General features: G+C 47.2%; 1 protein-coding gene across 5 annotated transcripts in view; it reads left to right on the top strand.

Annotated features, from left to right (window-relative positions):
• The window catches only part of RGS3 (regulator of G protein signaling 3), a 136,387-nt gene that overhangs the window by 74,202 nt on the left and 40,538 nt on the right, over window positions 1–21,647 (top strand). For 2 of the 5 annotated variants that reach the window (XM_027964095.3, XM_027964096.3), the window contains one exon: window positions 3,865–9,171. The exons of the other annotated variants lie outside the window; for them this stretch is intronic. In XM_027964095.3, coding sequence (XP_027819896.1) covers window positions 3,865–3,972 — 108 coding nt within the window. In that variant the 3' untranslated portion in view covers window positions 3,973–9,171. Of the gene's footprint in view, window positions 1–3,864; window positions 9,172–21,647 lie in introns of those variants that run through there. 5 annotated transcript variants of the gene reach the window in all.

Below are 21,647 nucleotides of genomic sequence, written 5' to 3'. Positions count from 1 at the left end.
TGGCCATTTGGGGATTTGGTCTGATTGGTTGCCAAAGGAACCAAGGTGGTTGGCCGGCCGGATTCAGGGAGAAGAAGGTAAAGGAAAGCAAGCGGCAGCTGGGCAGCTTGCAGGCCTCGCGCTGCTTCTGGCTGCATTCAGGCCGCCCTGCGCATAGCCCGGCAGGGCAGGCTGCCAAGGATGGGAGTGGGGAAAGGGGCTGCACACCCCTGGCGGAGCGGTGGCAACTGGCAGCTCCTAAAATAGTGTCTGAGGATTATATAATCTCAGATTCGACAGTTATCTTGTTTTACCACTCACTGAGCGTCCCTAGGGGTCCACTGGGGAGAACAGTTTCCTTTCCAAAAGTGTCGTATGAAGGAAAGGTGACGGTGCGTCCAGTTCATAGCCTGGTGCCTGGTATTCAGTAGGTGCTCAGTCAACCACAACCCAGCTGCTCCTACTCGGCTGGCTGGTTCCCAACCTCAGCTTCTGCTACGCCACAGAGACCTGCCGAGGCTGTGGGCTGCCTGGCCCCCTTGATCTGGGGTGGGTCACAATCAGAAAACAGGCCGCTTCCTCCTCACCGGGGCGGCTGCTGGGATGTTGCACTTGTGTTCCTCAGTTTTCTTGTGTTTTAGGCTTAGCTCCTCCTGGTCTGCGGAAAAAGTTCTTTTTGCCTCAACTTCTGTGTCTGCTGGCTCTGGAGTAGGTTGGCAACAGCCTTCTCAGCACCTTAGGGAGTCTCTCCATCTTCCGGTGGGGAGTCAGGGGACAGTTTGAGCAACTGAAGGCAGGCTGGGTTGAGAGTGGGTCCCTGTAGGGCTGCAGGGTTGGCTGATTGACCCTGGATTTGGGGCCTGGTGCGGCTTCAGGGCCGCACCAGGATATATGGGCATCTTGGGCAGGCAACAGCTGGACGTGACTTGAGATTAAAGCTCTTTTAAATGTGTCCTAAATGAGAAACTCTGTGCTGGGCTGGAGGAGGGAGAAGAAAGGGGTCTAACCACCGGGATGGCCTCAAATGGCCTCCTCACCTGAGAGCGGGCCCTGCCCAGCTGGCACATCCCACTTGGCCCACCCTCCTTGGGCAGCGGTTAGTAACGACCTTTTGTTAGGCAGCCCCCTTAGGGATCTCACTGCCCACTTTCCTTACCCGCATCATACACACTTGAAGAGTCTTAGCAGTTCATTCCTTCTAGTTGCTTGCAGAATGCTCCCTGAGAGAAGTTCCAGTAAATAGGATCTTCTCCAGCCCCGCCTGGTTCCAGGAGTGTTTCAGCGAAAAAATCACCTTAACCACCGGACCAGGCGGCTTGTCCAGCCGGCACAGGCTGTGCACCTGCGCTCAGCTCTATCAGGTCCTGGCTGCCTTGCCGGTGACCGTGAACCTCCTTGCCCGGGGCTGGGCTGCAGTCTTTTCACTAGGCTTGCCGCCACCAGGGGAGAAAGAAGAGGGAAGGCCAAGCTGAGCCTGGACTGGCTTCTTGCACAGTGCAGAGCTCTTTTGCTTGAAATCTGTTTCGAGTCCTGACTAGAGGAGCATGACATTATTTTTTTTTTTAATGCTATTTCTTTGTTCTTTCTGGAACTGTTCCTCCTTGTATGCAGAACAGAAATTGCTGCCTAAGCCACTCTCTGTCCCCCCAGCTCCAGTGCTTTTCTGAGAAAAGACACTTTGCAAGGCAGCTCCCCGAACTCCCGTGCTGCCCCTTCTCAACCCTGCTCCTTTCAATAGTGTTTGCTAACCCTTGGAACGTACTGTTGCTCGAACATCTCAAGGAATGCAAAAGTTCTCCCCTCATTTGCAAAACATAATAAATGTGATATGCCCTGAACATGAAATGCTCCTGGGGAGGGACAGAGGGTACTGGAGGAAGTGGATTTAGAGAACAGTTGCGAGGTGGGTGTACCACTCCCTGCCGCGTGACCTTGGGCAACAGCTTCCCGCCAGGGCCTTGGTGGTCCCATCTGCACGCTGGTCAGGTGGCTCGTCCCAGCTCCTCAAGCTTTGTGACTCCCATGAAAGCTGAGGATGCGGGGTCGTCCAGTCTCCTTTAGAGAACTTTGCCCTGGAGATTTCTGCGTCACTCGATCGCTTATGAAATGTGCCTTTAGTGGCCAGGTCTGCTCCCCTCTTGGTGGTGGGGAGGGGCGACCATAGGCTTTCTGCGCTGTGTCTGAGGGTTGCAGTGACCTGGGGGTTGCAGTGTGGGGGTCTGGGGGTCCCAGCTGGCACCCATGGACATAAGGAGACAGGCAGCATATTCTACTGGGTCCCTTCTCCACGGCTCCACTGTCTTTCTCCGGCTGTCTCCTGGCTGCCCGCAGCAGGCGGGAGACTGCTCCCGGTGTGCCTTTGTGCTCCCTCTTTCTGTAGAAATAAGTGGCTGGCTTCCTCTCTCTCCTCGCTCCCTTCTTCTCAGCACCCTGTTCTTCCCCATCCGCACTCTTCACCCTTTCTCACCTCATCATCTGCCCTTGCAGGTAAACCACCCGTCTACTCTCACCTGGGGTGACTTCTCCTAAACTCCCTACCATAGGGAATGCGGCCAAGCTAATCTGGAATAACTCACAGATGGCTGTTCAGGTTCTAAGCTAATAGGGAGAGACAGATACATATTGGGTTGGTTATTCAGTCAAATATAGGAATAAATGGCCTTCCCTGGTAGCTCAGCTGGTGAAGAATCTGCCTGCAATGTAGGAGACCCCAGTTTGATTCCTAGGTCAGGAAGTTACCCTGGAGAAAGGATAGGCTACCCACTTCAGTATTTTGGGGCTTCCCTAGCGGCACAGACGGTGAAGAATCTGCCTGCAGTGTGGGAGACCTGGGTTCGATCCCTGGGTCAGGAAGACCCCCTGGAGAAGGGAATGGCTACCCACTCCAGTATTCTGGCCTGGAGAATCCCCATGGACAGAGGAGCCTGGCGGGCAACAGTCCATGGGGTTGCAAAGAATCGGCCATGACTGAGCGACTAAGCATAGCACAGCAGCATAGAAATAAATGCCTGCTCTGGGCCAGACTCGAGTTTAGGTCCTTTGGGGTCCTTTGAGGGAAGCTCCTGGCTGCCCATTCATTGTCCACTCAGTGAACCTGCACTGAGCCCTTACCACGTGCATAGCCCCAGCCAGGGCAATAGGAAGCCTCTGAGGAAAGCAGACTTTCGCCTGAGCCGCCAGGGAGGGAGAGTGTGGGGTGCAGCACGTGCTGGCTCCGTCTGTTCGGGATGCACCCTGAGCTCAGTGCTGGGGATGCATGAACACTCTGTCACGTTCTTTCCTTGGGAAATTGCGGTCCAGTGGTGATGACAGATACGCCAGCGGATGGTTCTAAAATAACCCAGTGAGTGATATGGGAGGTGTGAGTGCTTAACTGCTCTGTGACCTCAGGTGAGGCACCGAGCCTCTCTGAGACTCGGGTTTTTCATGAGTACAGCGAATGGATGGACTGGGTTCTCGTGAGGGCTGAACTCATGTAACGTGCTCAGCAAAGAGGCACACAAGAAGAACTCTCTGAATTATTATTAAAGTTATGTCTATATAGGAGATTCATCTCGTGGCCTTGTTTATTGAGGCTGAAGGCTGCCACTGTGACCACATGTGACGACCGTTCCATGTCACTTCCCGGTAGCTACCTGCCATATTCCTGGGACCAGGCAGGGAAACTGAGGCCTCCTGGGTCTGGTCTGGCTGTAAGACTTCTCCTAGCTGTGACACCAAGGTGCATGCCACATGTCATCTCCACTGCAGCACCCAGAGGTGGGGCCTTGGAGATGCCAGGGTCCGCGTGAGCACTGTAGGAAGGAGCAGGGGCAGGTCTTGGAGTCAGGCAGCCCTGGCCTGAGTCGACAGCGAAGCTAACTCCAGTTCTGTCTGGTTCCACAGAAACTCCACCCTTATGGCTCTCTCCAGCAGGAGATGGGGCCGGCCAACTCAACCAATGCTACCCAGGATAGAAGCTTTACCTCATCAGGACAGACTCTGATTGGCTGAGCAAACCCAAGGGCGGGACTCTGCTTCTGGCAACTTAACCCTTTCTTGGGCATCCCCTACCACAGAGTAACCTCACCTCAACTGGACCCAAATCGGAGGACCAAGATGTTGGGCCTAGGGTCATCTGAAGGGAGTGGCCCCACGGGTTGTGTGGACTGGCATCAGAAGGACCGCAGTGGTGTCAGAGGCCCTGTGGGCAGATGCAGACTGCATCCAACAGTCCCAAGTGGAGAAGAACCAGAAGCTTATTCCCTGCAGGGGAGAAGGAGGTGAAATAGCACGTGGGCTTCCGGTGGTTCCAGCACCTGCCTTGAGGGCAGGGGGAGAGGTCGGGAGAGGTCAGCGCTGACGGAGAACAACGCCAAGATGCCCAGCTGCCAGAAGATATCTCCACCGCGTCACTCATTTGTCATCTGTACTCAAGCATTCATCCCTTCACTCTTCGGATATTTTGAGGGCGTGTGCTTTATGCCAGACTCTGTGCTAGGAGCCTGAGATAACTATGGAGGGTGAGGTGGACGTGGTCTCTGCTCTCATCTTAGTAGAGGAGTGAGCATTACGTAAAGGTTAACACACACACACACACACACACTTGCACACGTGGTTATGAACTGAGATAATCTATGAAGGGAAAGAAAGGATTCTTTCAAGAGAGAATGTTGTGTAGATGGCTATAGGGGTGGGGGAGGGGCAGGGGACAAGCCTGACTTTGAAGCCACGACCTGCAGGCCAGAAAGGAGTTAGCCAGTCAGGGACTCTGGAAGGAATGTTCCCAGCAGACCGGAACAGCTTGTGAAGAGTGCCTGAGATAGGGTAGGGGTGCAGCGTGCTGGAGGGATGGAGGCCAGGCAGCTAGAGCTTGAGTTTAGTGAGGAGGAAAGACCACCGGGTAGGGACCAGGTGGTTCGGGACTGTGGTGGTTCGTGTTGTACTGAGAGTTCAGGTCTGGGCACAGTGGGAAGCCATTGAAAGCTTTTGAGAAAGGGAGTCACAGGGTCTCAGGGACCATTTCTGGTAGAACCCAAGTTGGGGAGTTCCTTAAGTCCTCCAGATGAGGGGCGATGGCGACCTGTCCTGGAGGGGCGCTGGGAAGGTCATTATGTGCGTGTCCAGACCCTGGGGGTAGCGGAGGCTCAGATAAGAGTCTCCTGTGCTCCGCCTTTCTCACCCTCCACCATGTCTGACTTTAAGTGGATGCAAGTCAGGGCGAGGCCGTCCTCACAGAGCTCCCTCCTAGTGAAGCCTGGGTGGGGACCAGGGCCGAGTACTGAGAATGTCCCCGGGAGCTGGGAGTAGTGGGGCTTCTCCAGGCCTCAGCAGCGGTGGCCTGTGCTGTCCATCCATCCGATGCTGAATGTGCTGATAGGAAACTGGAATTCAGCCCCTGGGAAGCTGACTGGGTTTGCTTTCCACGGAGCTCCCGAGACTCAGGGACCAGGGCTAAGTGTGGCTTAGCACCACTAGGGGAGACCCGTCCAGCTGTGAGGCTGATTGGTGACCTACCAGGGGACAGTGGTGAGAGGCCAGTGTGGGGCAGCTTTCACATCCTTCTGTCCAGACAAAACTCACACACGAAGGGCATGTGTAGGAGCAGGGCCTTTTGCCTAGAAAGGAGGTCAGAGAGGCTGGGCTTCAGTTTAGGGAAGTTCCCTTGAACACTCGGCGTTGTGTCCTGTAAGATCCTCTTTGTGTACTAAGAGGAGCCTTGTGCCCTGCTAAATTTGCTCAGCTGCTTTGGCTACCTGAACTTCAAGAAGGGTCGTCCAATAGAGAATTCTTCCCTTAGCCTTCCACAGATGGCCCTTCCTCCCAGCCTAGGAAAGATCAGACATGTGGTAGCAGTAATCTAACAGGGGATCAGCCCGGTGCCCTACCCAGCAGGGGAATAGCCAGCCAGAGTGGGATAAGCAGTGTCTATCAGCTGAGACTCCGCCTGCAGGGTTAATTCTGAGAGGCTAAACAGCTGGGTCTGCACAGACAGCAAGCCGCATCATGTTTTCATTTGATTCCCTTACAAAATGACATTAAGGGGAGAGTGAGGCCCAGGAGAATCGCCTGTCTGGAAAGGCAGCCAGCTTTTCTCTTCTGGACCTGGGGACCTACCTCTGCCCACCACACAGGTGCAGAGGTTGGGAGCTCTGGTGGCAGGGCAACAGAGACACTAAGTGCGGTGCCTGGCCCTGGGGATGGCGCTTTCCTTCGCTTGTCCCCACAAGCTGCTGCTGGGGACGCAGCCGTCAGCTCCTGGAGGGCCCTGTCTTCCCGCTGACTGTGGTGCGCCACAGCGCCGTTGCTGCTCTGCCTTTCAAATCGATGAGACAATTAATTTGGCTCGACGGGCTCGAGAAGATGAAATACGACCGGGTGGCCATTGCTTCTCAGCAGCCCGGTCCATCCCCAGCCGTCTAGGATGATGAATGCAGCGAAATTGCCTTCGAGAGCCATAATCACGGGAAACAAGGCCGAGCCCCTCCCTCCACACAAATCACTCTAAGAAGCTCACACAATGGTCTCTTTCCTGATGGCCCAATTGTCTTGCTGTGTGTCTGGGGACCTTCGAGCTGGGAGCACAGGAGCACAACCATTTATTGTTGAAAAGGCCATCTGTGCGATTTGAATACAAAGTGACTCTTTAAATTCCCCACCCCACCCCCTGCACATCCTTTGATCCCATTTTCTTGTTTTCTTTATAGTCTCATGTTCTGGGTCTGTTGAAACTCCCAGTCTCTGCTGCCTGGGTCCTTTGGCAGTTTGGGAATTGGGACCTGTTGGAAATAATGAAGACATTTATTTATGTATGACTTTTTTTTATTATTCTTTATTTTAAATTCTTTTTCATAAATTCTGCCACCAAAGCCTGTATTTCTCATACACAGCACCTAGAGCATTCTGCAAATTGAAGGTGCAGGCAATTTCACAATGTGGGTGAGCCCCTACAGCAAGAACATGGGCATTAGAGATGTCAACTGGGATCCCCAGGCATTATCTCCCCTAGGCCTCCCGGCAGCCCTGTTTTATGGATGCAAGGGACTACGACTCAGAGAAGTTAAGTGATTTATCCAAGGTCACACAGCTTCCCAGCTGTGGCTAGTCCTGAGGCTGAGCTAGTCCTCCAGCCAAGGCATTTCAGCCTAATCCATTGCTCTTTCCAGATATAACGGTTTGCCTTTTAAGGGGTGGAAGTAAGAGAAATCAATTATCGCCTTCAGGAAGAGCCAGGAGGGAAGATAGAAGTTGTGTAGAAGTTGTGGCCCCTTAAGCTCTAGATGGAATCCTTGAGGACTAATAAAATGAGATGTCTTATTCTATACACACTAGAGAATAAACTTCGAGTTCATATGGCCCAGGGTGGTCCAGGCTGACAAGATGAATAGCGTTATACAAGATTTGAAAAATCTGTTGTGAAAGACAAGGAGGAACTCCAGAAGACAGACAGCAGCACTGGGACAGTCGGGTTACCCCCTTTTTCAGTCTGGCATTCAAGAGGACCAGCAACAGAGTCTTGGGGTACCTGGTCTTGATAGAACAGTGGCTGAAGGCAGAAAGGGATAGGTTCAGCTCTTTGACCTCTGCCTGATTAAGGATGAGGTGAGAGCCTGCTCCAGGTTTTGGGCCCAGATTTTGCTAGTTGACTGATTCCAAATCTCAACACTAAGTACGTGTGTGTGTGCTCAGCCGCTTCAGTCATGTCTGACTCTTTGCAACCCTGTGGACTGTAGTCCCACCAGGCTCCTCTGTCCATGGGATTCTCCCGGCAAGAATACTAGAGTGGGTTGCTGTACCCTCCTCCTAGGGGATCTTCCCAAACCAGGGATTGAACCCATGTCTCCTGCATTGCAAGAGGATTCTTTCCTGCCAAGCCACCAGGGAAGCCCCAATATTAAGTAACTGGGTGTCAAATGGACTAGATTTCAGATATTCTCCAAGCCCCACCCCCACAGCTCCCACTCCCCCACCAAAATTGTTTTCCAGTCTCTCCAGCTTTCCTTTGTTGTGTCTCCAACAGCTTTCCCTTGTTGTGGCCCATCTGGCTATAGAAAGATCATCCTCTTGCCCACCTTCCTCTTGGCCTCAGCCATCTTGCTATCTTTTTTTGTTGTTATTCTTAAAGATGATCGCACAACCTTGCCCTCTGTCTTGACCTTATCTTTCTTCAAGCCTTTTTCTGAATAGGGCTACCATCCTCCAAATTGTTCCCAGATCCTCAGTTTAAGGGTAGAATAATAACAGTAAGTACTTTATAAGTGAGCGCTTAAGACTGTGAGCCTGGAGCAATGCCAAGCTCTTCACCTACATATTCTCTCTTAATCCTCACTACAGCCTCTTGAGGTTCTTTGTCATCTTTACACATTTACTCTCACTAGACCCAGTTGGTAGATAAGGATGCTGAGTCTTTGAGGAGAAATTTGCCCAAGATCACACAGCCAGTGGGTGGCTAGGATTGGAACCTGGGGGGCCCAGCCCCAGTCATTGACTCTGGATGGCTCTGTTCTACTACTTTCCAGCAACCACAGACCATCAAAGCTGGGGAGGCTGAGCAGTTCAACTCCCTGCTTCAAGACCATCCTGCGAGGCCATGGTCCCACCCCGGTTCTCTCCCTGGTTGCTCTGCCCTCCTGCTTTGAGCCCACAGCCCGGCCATTTTGAATTATTCCCCTTCTCTAAATTCCCCATGCGTGTTCCGCTTGAGGCTGTTTCTCCTGCCTGATGTTCCCTGCCCTCCTCTGCTGTTCCGGCCACATACAGTCCTCAGGCTTCAGGGCTCCCTGGCTTGCCTCAGAAGTCCCTGCTTCCCTGTCTGTGCTCCATAGTATTTTGTTAATCTTTAGCACAGTGTGTCAAACAGCTGTGTCTCACCTGCAAGACCATGGGCTTCTTGGGAGCCAGACATCCACACCCACCCTTCTCCCAGGCAGGGTCCCAGCCTCTCTTACTGCCTCTCCCTTGTCACCCTCGCTGCGCTCCTCTCCCCTCCTTCTAGAGGTCAGCAATTCATGGGCTCTGCATATTTTGAGATATTTTAATAACATCTGACTGTCATAAGTATTCTCATAACATTGAGATATTAATGTTGCCTTAATCTTCCAAAGGCCTGATGGTGTGTGTGCTTCTGTGTGGTGCTTGCATTCGGTTGACAAACTATAAATTAGCTCTTTGTGTGGGGTTAAGTTATTTAAATAAACTTGTATATGGTCTGTAGTGGGGGTCATGGTTTATTTATTTCTGACTCTGTTAAGCCTGATCCTTGGTGGGTACTCACTAGATGTTGTAGAATTGGATTATGGTTCAAGCCTGTCATATTCTAGAATCTAGATGAAGAAACTGAGGCTCAAAAAGGGGCAGTGACCTGGCTAGGTTCGTGGGACAAGGTAGTGGCAGGCAGAGCTAGGACTTGACTCAGGTCTGCTGACTTTCTTGGCTCAAAGCGTTTTCCATTGCACTTCAGTTTTGTAAGACCAGAGCCTGGATCCCCACTTGGTCTTAAGCAATCTAGTCTGGCCGGATTCACTTCAGGGTTGTGAATGCCTTGTATCCATACTGACTCATCAGGGAAGGAGACCTGATGGGAACTGCTCCTATGGTTTTTCTCCTGGGTTTGTGGAGCCCCCCTCTCACTGAGCTTGCCCTCAGAGAAAACCAGAGTAGGATTCTGAAGATCTTGGTTCAAATCCTGATTTTGCTTGTAACTCGCTGTGTGACTTTGGGCAAATTACTTCACCTCTCTGATCATTTGTTTTTTTACCAAGAGAAACGAGGGTATTGAATTTAGGTGATCTCCAGGAATCATCTCCAAAGCCCCAGGGCTTTTTAAACAAGAGGTTAAAAGAAAAAAGGAATCAGACATTTTGGTCTTCATATTGATACAAGTGTGTGTGAATATATGCAAGTGTTGTTGTTTAGTTGCTAAGTCTTGTCCAACTCTTTTGCAACCCCATAGACTGTAACCTGCCAGGCTCCTCTGTCCATGGGATTCTCCATGTAAGAATACTGGAGTGATGCCGTCTCCTTCTCCAGGGGATCTTCCTGACCCACTTGGCAGGTGGATTCTTTACTGCTGAACCACCTGAATGCCCATATGCAAGTGTTGTACATGGTTAATATTCATCATGTACTTGAGTCAAATAAATATATCAGTGGATCGTATACAGGAAGAGGTCCTCAGCTCAGAACTCAAATTATAAGCACAACCCTGCTTCCTCCCAACCAAAGGTGCCTCCTTCCTGGCTTACTCCCAGGAAGACAGCACAATAGCTGTCAAGCCCAGAATCTTCTCCCATTCCTTCTTTTTTCCTGCTCACTGGACTCTTGTTTTAATTTCATGTATATAAGGATACATATGTTCTTTAATCTCTCTAACTCCTGGTCGATGGCGTGCAGCTAACTTTCAGTGAAAGTTGTAGGAGTCGGTGTGCAATGCCTGCAGTTTCTAGTATGGTCAGAAGTCTCCTTTAGACTTCCCCAGAAGTTGCCACTAACTCACTGCCTTTAATGTGTACCTTCTTTTGCTCCTTCTTTTGGAGAAGGAAATGGCAACCCACTCCAGTATTCTTGCTGGAGAATCCCATGGACGGAGGAGCCTGGTGGGCTACAGTCCACAGGGTCGCAAAGAGTCGGACACGACTGAGCGACTTCACTTTCACTTTCTTTTGCTCAAACACTACTTAGGGTGAATTTCCTCAGTGTCTTTTAAATGTTAGTGGTTTTCCATTTTGGTTAAATTCTATCACAGTATAGGTTTCTGCCATTTCTCCTTGTGGGAGAACATTAAGGGTTCAGTAGGCTAGCATAGGAAGCTGACCACCATTTATAACACAATTTTCAATGGGAAAATGCTTTCTGAGACCCACTGTCAACTCTCAGATAAACTTTATGATATACAGCTCCACACACACCCAACAATAGAGAATGCAGTATTTATTTCATGAATGACTAGAATTTTGATAGAAGTACAGAATCTTTGAGTGTGGAACCGAAAAGGCTGCCTACCCTCTCCCCCAGTGGGGTTCATCGATTAGCAAGCTGATTTGTAGAAACCAAGACAAGAGAGGGGTAAGAACTCCAAGCCAGCGTCATGCAGTTGGTGCTAGAACTAGGACCCTCCCCCCAGCACTCCTCCCTGGGGACTTTCAGGAGCCTGACAGGTTGGGGACAGGGAGGGGCACAGATTGTCTTAGAGGTGCTCTTCATCTCACTCAGCTGTGTCGTCTTAGGAAAAGTAAGTCACCGCTTTGGGCTGTAATGGAAATAGACATGGCCTGGCTAATGGCTTGGGGAGAGGTTGTCTAGTCGACTGGCCTGTCTGTAAATTCCCCGCCGTGTTCTGGCTGGAGTGGAATGAATGGGGCAGCTGTGTTTTACCTGGAGCTCTGGGCAGGACGGGGCTGGCGGAGATGTTCCCTGTTCTAAAAATAGCAGTGGGAAGGAGTTGAGGGGAAGGGGAGGGGGCTCCTTCGGGACCTGGGTGGGACGCCTCACCCCCTTCCTCTTCCTGTTGGGCCCCCTGCGAGGAAGCGCACCACGGATTCAAAGCATTCAGACCTGGGAGGGTCCTGGGGCCATCAGATCTCATAGCCCCTCCTCACACCGGAAGTGGGGAAAGGACTGGCCTGCTGTCCGGGGTCCAGGGAGACAGTCACAAATGGCAAGCTGTTTTCCTGCTGCGTTTACCAGGGTGGCAGCAGGCCAGGCAAGGTTTTCTCTCCCTGCCTTTGAGAGTGCGCAGGGCCTGGGAACTCCTGGGGCCGGATGTGGTCAGGCTTCCTGATTGTCGCCCAGCAGGCGAGGAGTCCCCAGTTGGTCTGCCCTGAGCCCTGACCTCAGCCAACTGGCCCGCCAGCGCCACACCCTCCCTGTGCTGTGGTCCCTGCCCTTGCTGACCTGTCCTTGTGTCGCCCCCTAGGCTGTCTGCAGGGAGGGAGGGCCTGCATAGAGCCAGCTGGCAGGACAGAGGCCCTGGTCGCTTGGGACCTCCCTCTGCCCACCCCAGGAACCTACAGGAGCAGCTAAGGTGAAGGCAGGGTCTGACTGAGAGGTGGGCAGGCCAGGGTTCAGATCCCAGCTCTGCTTCTCACCAGCTATGGGATTGCTGGCAGGTCACCCAGCCTCTGTCAAATGAGAGGACATCTCTCTCACTGGTTCTACTGAGGACTAAGGGGAATGGTCTGTGCAGAGTGCCTGGAGTGTAATAGGTATGTTCAGCCATCCATACCCGTGGGTTCTGCTTCCATAGACTTAACCAACCCCAGATAGAAAAAATAAATAAATCCAGAAAAAATTTCCAAAAAGCAAAAGTTGAATTTGCTGAGCTGGCAACTATTTACATAGTATGTGTGTATGCTAAGTCACTTCAGTTGTGTCTGACTTTGTGACCCTATGGACTGTAGCCCACCAGGCTCCTCTGTCCATGGGATTCTCCAGGCAAGAATACTTTTTTCAGTGGGTTGCCATGCTCTTCTCCAGGGAATCTTCCCGACCCAGGGATCGAACCTGCATCTCTTATTTCTCCTGCATTGGCAGGCAAGTTTTTTTTTTTTTTTTTTTTTTTAATCACTGGCACCACCTGGGAAGTCCCATTTACACAATATTTCCATTGCATTTAAAATGATTTACATGGCATTTACAGGGGCTACAGTACATGGGGTCACAAAAAGTCATACACAACTGAATGAGTTTCACCTAATCACTTAGTATTTTAAATAATCTAAAGATGATTTAAAGTATGTGGGAGGATATGTGTAAAGTGAAAGTGAAGTCGCTTAGTCGTGTCCGACTCTTTGTGACCCCATGGACTGTAGCCTACCAGGCTCCTCTGTCCATGGGGTTTTCCAGGCAATAGTACTGGAGTAGATTGCCATTTCCTTCTCCAGCGGATCTTCCCGACCCAGGGATAGAACCCAGGTCTCCCACATTGTAGACAGACGCTTTACCGTCTGAGCCACCAGGATATGTGTAGGTTCTATGCAAATATTGATACTATGCCATTTTGTATAAGGGACTTGCTTTCCTGGATTTTGGTATCAGCTGGGGTTCCATGGATACTGAGGGACAACTGTACTTAGTAACAGTAGCTGTCGTTGCTTGGTCAAGTGTAAATGTGTGCTTGACTCTGCAACCCCCTTCCTTGGGTCCTTCATCCATGGGGGCATGGCAAGTGTGGGGATTTTTTGTTAAATGCAGTTGACTTGTTACAAAAGTAATTCATGTTTACTATGAAGAAAATATTTAGTACAGTTGAACAAGGAGAAGAAAATGAAGTTCACCCTTAATCCCAACACCCAGAGATAAACACTGTTAACATTTTAGAGTGTATGTATCCTGTCGGGCATTTGTTTATACACACATATATCTTATTTGCAAATTAGCATAGCTAGTGCACACAATTTTCTGACTTGTTTTTTTTTTCCCATTTAGCAGTGTAACATCAATAAATGTTCTTCTACAACATCATTTTTAGTGCCTACAGAGTATTTCATTGTGTAGATGAAACAGGTTTTGTTTTTAAAAAATCTCCATCAGGTCTACACAGTTTAGCTTGTTGCCAGTAGGTGACGGACGGGGAGGCCTGGAGTGCTGCAATTCATGGGGTCGAAAAGACTCGGACACGACTGAACGACTGAACTGAACTGAATATTTCATTGTTATAAAAACCTGAGATAAAAATCTGTAGATTTAGCTCAGTAGTCAGTGTATGTCTCTGACCCCCTACAGATACTTGTTGATGAATGAATGTTTTGTTAGAATAAACTCCTGGTAGTAGAATTTCCAGGAGACAGGATATGTATCTGTAAAGAAGGTTCTTGATACCTATTGCCAAATGACTCTCCAGAATGAATGTACTGATTTATAATCCCACTTCAGATTGAGCAATGAATCCTGCTTAACCCTAGACTGTTCTTTTTTAACATGGATATTCTAGCTTCCTGGGAAACCCAAGCAAATTGAGATAGTCTGGGCAGGAGCCCATTCTCCCCACACACTCACCAACAATGTGCCTTGTTACATTTCTTAGCACGTTCCTTTCTTTGATTACTCGAGATGTTGGATATTTATATGCCTTGTTAGTTATTTACACTGCCTCTTTTGTGAGTGGCTTGTTCAAATCTTTTGCCCATTTTTCTGTTGGGCTGTTTATAGTTCATTAACTCACAAGAGCTCTTTATATAAGGAGGATATTTGTATGTTATCCTTTTTTATTATTTTAAAACTATAGCTGTTTCAACCTGCTTTATAGGTAGTCATGTCTATAAACTGCTTTGTACCAGCTTTATTGAGGTATTATTCACATATCATGCAATTCATCCATTTGAAGTGTACAACTCTATGGTCTTTTTAGATAGTCACAGACTGGAGCAACCACCACCACAGTCAACTTTAGGACATTTTCATTATTTCCAAAAGAAACCATACCCTTTTGTTGTCTCCCACCCATTCCCCCATCTCCCCCATCCCTATGCAACCGCTCATCTGCTTTCTGTCTCTGAGGTTGCACAGAGTTGGACACGACGGAAGCGACTTAGCAGCAGCAGCAGCAGCAGCAGCAGATTCATTCTGGAAATTTCCTACAAATGGGACCATGTAATATTAGGTCTTTTGTGCCTGGCTTTCTTCATGTAGCATGAGGTTTTCAAGGCTTACCCATGTTGTAGCGTGTATCAGGACTTTACTCCTCTTAATGATGGAATAACATTCTGTTATACGGCTATACCACATTTTATTTATTCAGTCATCTGTTGATGAACAGTTGGATTATTTCCACCTTTGGGCTATTATGAATAATGCTGCCATAAGTGGTTGTGTAGAAGTTTTTGTGTGGATGTGTATTTTCATTTATTTCACCTGTGTACCTTGGAGTGGAGTCCCTGGATCAGATGGTGACTCTGTGTTTAACTCTAAGGAACTGCTAGACCTTTCTGAAGTGGCTTCATGATTTTACCTTCCCACCATCAGCATAGAAGGATTTCTCCACATCTTCTCTAACATTTCTTATTTTCCTGTGTTTTAAATCATAGCCATCCTAGTGGGTGTGAAATTGTATCTCATAGTGGTTTTGAATTGTGTTTTTCTGATGACTAATATCATATACATAAATTAAAAAATTTTTCTGCCTTTAGTTTTGTGGTATCCATCTCAGGCTCAGGATTATACAACATTCACTTCCCCCCACATTTGAAATTTATGGTTTATTTTTCAACTTTTAGCACTTAGTCTGCTTGGAATTTACTTTGGTATATAGTATGAGCAAGAACATTTTTCATTTTTTCCAAGCAGTGGTTTGCTGCAGTGCTTGTATATTATGTTAGGATAAGTATCCTCTCATTGCTCTTCTTTAAAAAATCCCTTTGTCACATATTTATCCTTTCAAATGAAATTCAGTGTAATTTTGTTCAGTCCCCACCTCCTCCCTGTGTCTCCCCCAAAAGCTCCTTGAGATTATATTATAATTATATTTTAAAATACACATCAAATTTAAGAGTAAAATAAACACACATTAAATACACATATACATATATTAAAATATATTTTAAAATATTAAAATAGATAAAATAGATAGCCAGCAAGGACCTACTATATAACACCTTACTTAATATCTTATAATAACCTAAAATGGAAAAAGTCTAAAAAAGCATATATATATATATACACATATACATACACTCACATATATAAAACTGAATCATTTTGCTGTACACCTCAAACTAGCACACCATTTAAATCAATTCTATTTTAATAAAAAAAATTAAAAAGTCACATCAGGAAAAAAAAAAACTATCAAAAAGGAGGGTATTGAAGTCTGTAAAATACTATTTTCCCATCCAAGAAGCAGATTACAGCTCTTTGTTTATGCAAATCTTCTTTTAAAGTTTCAAAAGAAAAGTTTTCGGAAAAGAAATTTCCATGTTGGTTTTGTACATTTGTCGTTAAACTTATCTGATGAAATTGAAATCATGTATTTATTTATATATTACAAATGGGAATGTTTATATATGTTCCCTGATGATATACTTGTATAATACTTGGTACAGATAAATCCTAAACATTACTGAGCTGAGTAAAATAAAGAAAATCTCCCAATTGATAGCTACTGCTACAAGTTTGCTGTGTTCCTCCAAATATTTTTCATACACATATGTAGACATATGCTATTTTATTTTTACTAGATGGTATCATACAAAAGTTTCTGTAACTCATTTTTTAAAGCTTAATGTGTGTACATGCTAAATGGCTTCAGTCGTGTCTGACTCTTTTGCGACCCCATGGACTGTAGCCTGCCAGGCTCCTCCATCCGTGGGATTCTCCAGGCAAGAATACTGGAGTGGGTTGCCATATCTTCCTCCAGGGGATCTTCTCCACCCAGGGATCAAACCCAAGTCTCATTGTGTCTCCTGCATTAGCAGGCGGGTTCTTTACCACTAGCGCCACCTGGGAAGCATAAATCTTTCACATCAGTATTAGAAGTCTCCTTTCTTTTTTGTAGCCAATAGAGCATAATTTATTTAATTGCTCCCATATTGATGTGTGATCAGCTTGTTTCCGATGTTTTGACATTATGAGCGTTGCTGCAGTAAATATTCTGAGAATGTCCTGTTCGTTACATCTTACTGCACTTTTCTGTAGGGTAGAGAAAAGCACACTCCCAGAGTGCTCTACAAATGCCTTTCTTCTGTTTAAATGTGTGATCTCCCCACCATTATTGTTGTTATTCCCACTGAGCAACTAACACCTTCACTTTCATAGATGAGAAAACAAAGAAACAGGGAAGTTAAGTACATCCGTAGTACAGTTTACCTAATAGTGAATGACAGTGACTGTTGGATGTCACTGCTTGTTAATTCTTTGTTGGTATGAGAAGGGAAAATTTATATTTTATTTTGTATGCTAAGTCACTTCAGTCGTATCTGACTCTCTGCAACCCCCTGGACTGTAGCCCACCAGGCTCCTCTGTCCATGGGGATTCTCCAGGCGAGAATACTGGAGTGTGTTGCCATACCCTCCTCCAGGGGATCTTCCCCAACCCACTGATCGAACCCGCACCTCTTATGTCTCCTACATTGGCAGGCGGATCCTTTACCACTAGCCATTTTAATTTGCAATTAGTTGATTATTAGTGAGGTTGGGCTTCTCTTTATATTTATTTGTCTTTCATATTTCTTCTTCTTTGGCCCATCAGTTAATATAATTTGCCCAGTTTTCTACTGGGGCTGTTGTTTTATTTATGATATTAGAATATTAACCATGTGCTTATTATGTGGGTTACAGATATTTTTTCCAGTTTATCATTTGTCTTTTAACTTTATTTATACTCTTTTTTTGTCATTCAGAAGTTAACATTTTTAAATAATCAAGTATTTTTGTAGTCAGCTCTGTTTTTTGATCATAGGGGGCTGTGCTTGCTGAGGCCTTTCCTCTCCAAAATAATAACGAATATTCTCCTATATCTTTTTCAAGTACTTTTAACCTTTTACGTTTCACCTTCATATTTTAATTCATTTGCACTTAATCTAGTACATGGTTTCGGATGGAACTCTTATTAATTTTTTTCCCCCAGAGTTGACCAGTTTTTTCAAACCTGGTTTTCAGTAATTCTTCCTTTACTCACTTATCATAGACTGAATGTCCACACATTAATGGGCTGATTTCTAAATTCTTGTTTCCCTCATTAATCCGTCTATTCCTGCAACAGATTGAAACTTCATCACTGTAGCTTCATAATATGTTTTAGTAGTGTTAAATATCCCAGGGCTAACAGCTCACTGGGCTTTCCTGGTGACTCAGGTGGTAAAGAATCTGCCTGCAATGCAGGAAGTCGTCGTGAAGTCACTCAGTCGTATCTGACTCTTTGTGACCCCATGGACTGTAGCCCACCAGGCTCCTCCATGCATGGAATTTTCTAGGCAAGAGTACCGGAGTGGGTTGCCATTTCCAGGTTCAATTCCTGGGTCAGGAAGGTACCCTGGAGAAGGGAATGGCTACCCACTCCAGTACTTTTGCCTGGAGAATTCCATGGACAGAAGAGCCTGGAAGGCTTCAGTCCATGGGGCTGCAAAGAGTTGGACGTGCCTGAGTGACTAACACTTTCACTTTTTAACCTTTCATTATTCTTCTGTAAAATTTCCTTGGAAGTTATATGTTGTTGCATTAGTCACTCAGGCATGACCGACTCTTTGTGACCCCACGGACTGAGCCTGCCAGGCTCCTTGGGTAATTTTACCCAAATCTTTTTCACAAACATGTTTTACTACCGAGAATGACATCAGATCTACCAGAGTGTGCCCTCATGTCCTACAACCCACGTCAGCTGGCACATTAGCTGACCCATTCTTTGCTTTTCTTCTCCATGACTCCTAAGTATTGCTGAAATCACCTGAAATTATACTTTCTGATTGTTACTATTCTTAAACATTTGTTCTATTACATTTTAGAAATCATTTACTTAAGATTGCATTTAACTTCTCAGTTACATTCAGTTCAGTTCAGTCACTCAGTCGTGTCCAACTCTTTGCGACCCCATGAATTGCTGCATACCAGGCCTCCCTGTGCATCACCAACTCCCGGAGTTCACTCAAACTCACATCCATCGAGTCCGTGATGCCATCCAGCCATCTCATCCTCTGTCGTCCCCTTCTCCTCCTGCCCCCAATCCCTCCCAGCATCAGAGTCTTTTCCAATGAGTCAGCTCTTTGCATGAGGTGGCCAAAGTTATACGTAGTTAAATGTCTAAATGCTTCTGGCTTCATTGCTTGCTGGTCTCTTGTATCCGACAGCATCTTATTCTTGACTTCTGGATTTTGATTCATTTTGGTCTGGAGAGCTTTCTTGGATAAATTCTTCAGAAAAGATCTGTGGGTGGCATACCTTCTTAGTCTTTGTTAAGTCTGAAAATATTTGCCCTCCTGTTTGAGTCATCTTTTCCTGAGTAGTGAATTCTATGTTAACAGTCTTTCCCTAGAACCTGAGAGAAGGGCTCTATTGTCTCTGAATTTGGTGTTGTAAGAAGTGCAGTACTCACTTGAATCTCTGAAGTCTCTTTATGGAAGCAAGCAGGATTTCTCTTTCTGCTGTTTGGAATTTAGAAACTTCACCAGATTATTTCTAGCTGTTTGTCCTCTTTTAGGTAATTTTTCCTGGTACTCACTAGGTAAGTCCTTTCAGCTGAAAGGCCCAAGTCTTTTCTTAGTGCAGGGAAATTTTCTACTAATCTTTGGAATAATTTATTTTCTAGGTTTTTTAAAAATATATTTACTTATTTATTAATATTTATTTGTCTGCATCTGGTCTCAGTTGCGACATGCAGGATCTTTTAGTTGTCGCGTGAGAACTCTTAGTTGCAGTATGTGGGATCTAGTTCCCCGACCAGGGATTGAACCCAGGCCCCCTGCATTGGCAGCCACTGGAACACCAGGGAAGTCTGTATTTTCTGTGTTTAAAAATTTTCTCTTTCTGGATTTCTTATTGCAAATAATAATAATACCACCTAATAGTTATCAGATGTGCTTTCCTTCTGCTATAATATTAATCTGCTTAACACTGTTGTCATTATTTCCATTTTACAGATGAAGAAACAAAGGAACAGAGAGGTTAAATGGACTGTATACACAGTCTCACAGCTGGGAGGTGTAGACCATGATCCAAACCTAGGCATCTGGCTTCAGAACCTGTGTTCTTAGCTACTACGCTGTGTTCTCTCCCTGTCAAAACCAGCCTCTGGACTTGCCCCTGACACTGACCTCAACAGCCTTCAGTGAAAATTTGAGTGTTGACAGAGAGGGACTCCATCGGCAGTGGGAGATAGCATAGGGGTGCTAGAATGATGGAGTTGAAATAAACCGGGGAACTGAGCGCCAGAGAGGAGCCCAGATCACCAGAGGTTCTCCAGTGAATTCAGAGCTGAGACTCTTCCTGTCCACACCAGATCACCAGAGGTTCTCCAGTGAATTCAGAGCTGAGACTCTGCCTGTCCACACCCTTCCCTCTGTTCAGCCGCGCTGTTTAGGTCTCATCTCTGTCCCTGGGACTACCGCATGGTAGTAGGGGATCTTCCAGTTCCTATTCCTCTCCCCTTAGTCACCTCTCTAAACGGCAGCCAAGATGACCCTTCCTATAGGGCAAACCAGGTCACTGTTTCACTGCTGAATGTTTGTTGAATGACTGCATGAATGAAAAATAATTTCAGAGTAGCTGTTGTATGTCAGACACTGTGGTAAATACTGGTGACTCAGCACACGTTAGTCAAGAATCTTCCAGTTGCCAGTGACAAGAACCTAACTCAAATTAGCTTCAGCCTGGAAATGGAATTTACTGGGTTTAGGAGGGTAGCCTTCAGGCATAGCTGGATTCAGGACCTTGAGCAATATCACCAGAACTGGCATTCTTCACTCTGTCTCTGGGCTCTACCTGTTTATGTGCTGGCTCACTCCCTTAGTGAGGGCAGATAGTTGCCGGAAGTACCAGGATGATGGCCTTACAGTGTGATGCCCTCGATCATTTCAACAGTGTTCCTGGGTCTGAGTCTTAGCGGTTCAAGCTGGATCATGTGCCTATCCCAGTTGCTGAAGACTATAGGATGGGATAAAGTGCTTGACCAAGAGCTGAGTCACATGGCCATCCCTGGAGTGGGAGGTGGGTCAGTTTCATGTGAATCACTTGTTATGAGAGTGAGGGAAGGACAGGTAGTTTCTCAGATGGTAAAGAAGGGCAGTTGGAAGCTGGTCAGGCAGAGTCCCAGATGTCCTTTGCTTTATAGTTCATCAGACAACAGAGTCCTCATATCCATAGAGCTAGTTCATAGTCTGATGTGGTGGAGGACAACTGGAGAAAAGAGAGGCACCAACCAAGTATGAAAAATGTATAAGAAAAAGATGACATTTATAGCAAAAGGCCCAGTGCGGGTGGTCAGGAACATGAGGCAAGGGGCAGGAGGGAGGTGGAGGCAAGATCATCCTGGGGAGGACCGTAAGGCAGACCAGCGTGCCTGAAAGCGTGAGGGAGGGGAATGGAGCTGGAGGTGCAGATGAGGCTGGAGGGGCCTGAGAGGCTGTGTAAGGGGTCTGAGCTTTATCCTAGGACACTGGGAGCTGTGTGTTCGACGTGTGTCATGGAAAGCTTGCAGCCTCGTTGCGGAGAATGGTGTGGACGACGGCAAGGTGAGAGACTGGGAGCAGTGAGGAGTCTGTGGCCCTCACCGTGGGAAGAGGTGCTGGTAGGCAGCAGGGGTGAGGAGAGATGAGAGCTCTGCATGGTGTGGAGGAGGCGGGATCGTCGGGTGCAGAGAGAGTTTGGGAGAGGGATGATGCCCATGCATCTGGTTTCGGCAAATAGGCGATTGGTGGTTCCATTCTCTGAGCTGGGAGCCCCAGAGAGGAAACTGCTCAGGTGGCAGGATGGTGAGTCCCCTGCAGGTGTGAGTGCTATTATAGAGGCCTAGTTAGTGAGTTCTCATAGAAAGAGCATCACTTCCACCAGGGCTTCTTAAATCACCTGCGGTGAAGAGCCTTGTACTTAGTTAAAACTTGCACTGAGTAGGATCTCTCCTGGGTTTGACAGCGCGGAAACCCGGCTTTGTACCTCTTCAATCTGGCCAGTCCACGGTCTTGTACTTGGATGTCACAGCCATGTCAAGTTACTACAGAAGTTTCCAAACACTGTTGACTTTGTTGCTTATCTTATTATAAACCAGT

Source organism: Ovis aries, chromosome 2, assembly GCF_016772045.2.
Source record: "Ovis aries strain OAR_USU_Benz2616 breed Rambouillet chromosome 2, ARS-UI_Ramb_v3.0, whole genome shotgun sequence".
Lineage (NCBI taxonomy): Eukaryota > Metazoa > Chordata > Mammalia > Artiodactyla > Bovidae > Ovis > Ovis aries.
Note: the sequence above shows the minus strand (reverse complement) of the source record. Positions and strands in the feature narration are given on the sequence as shown.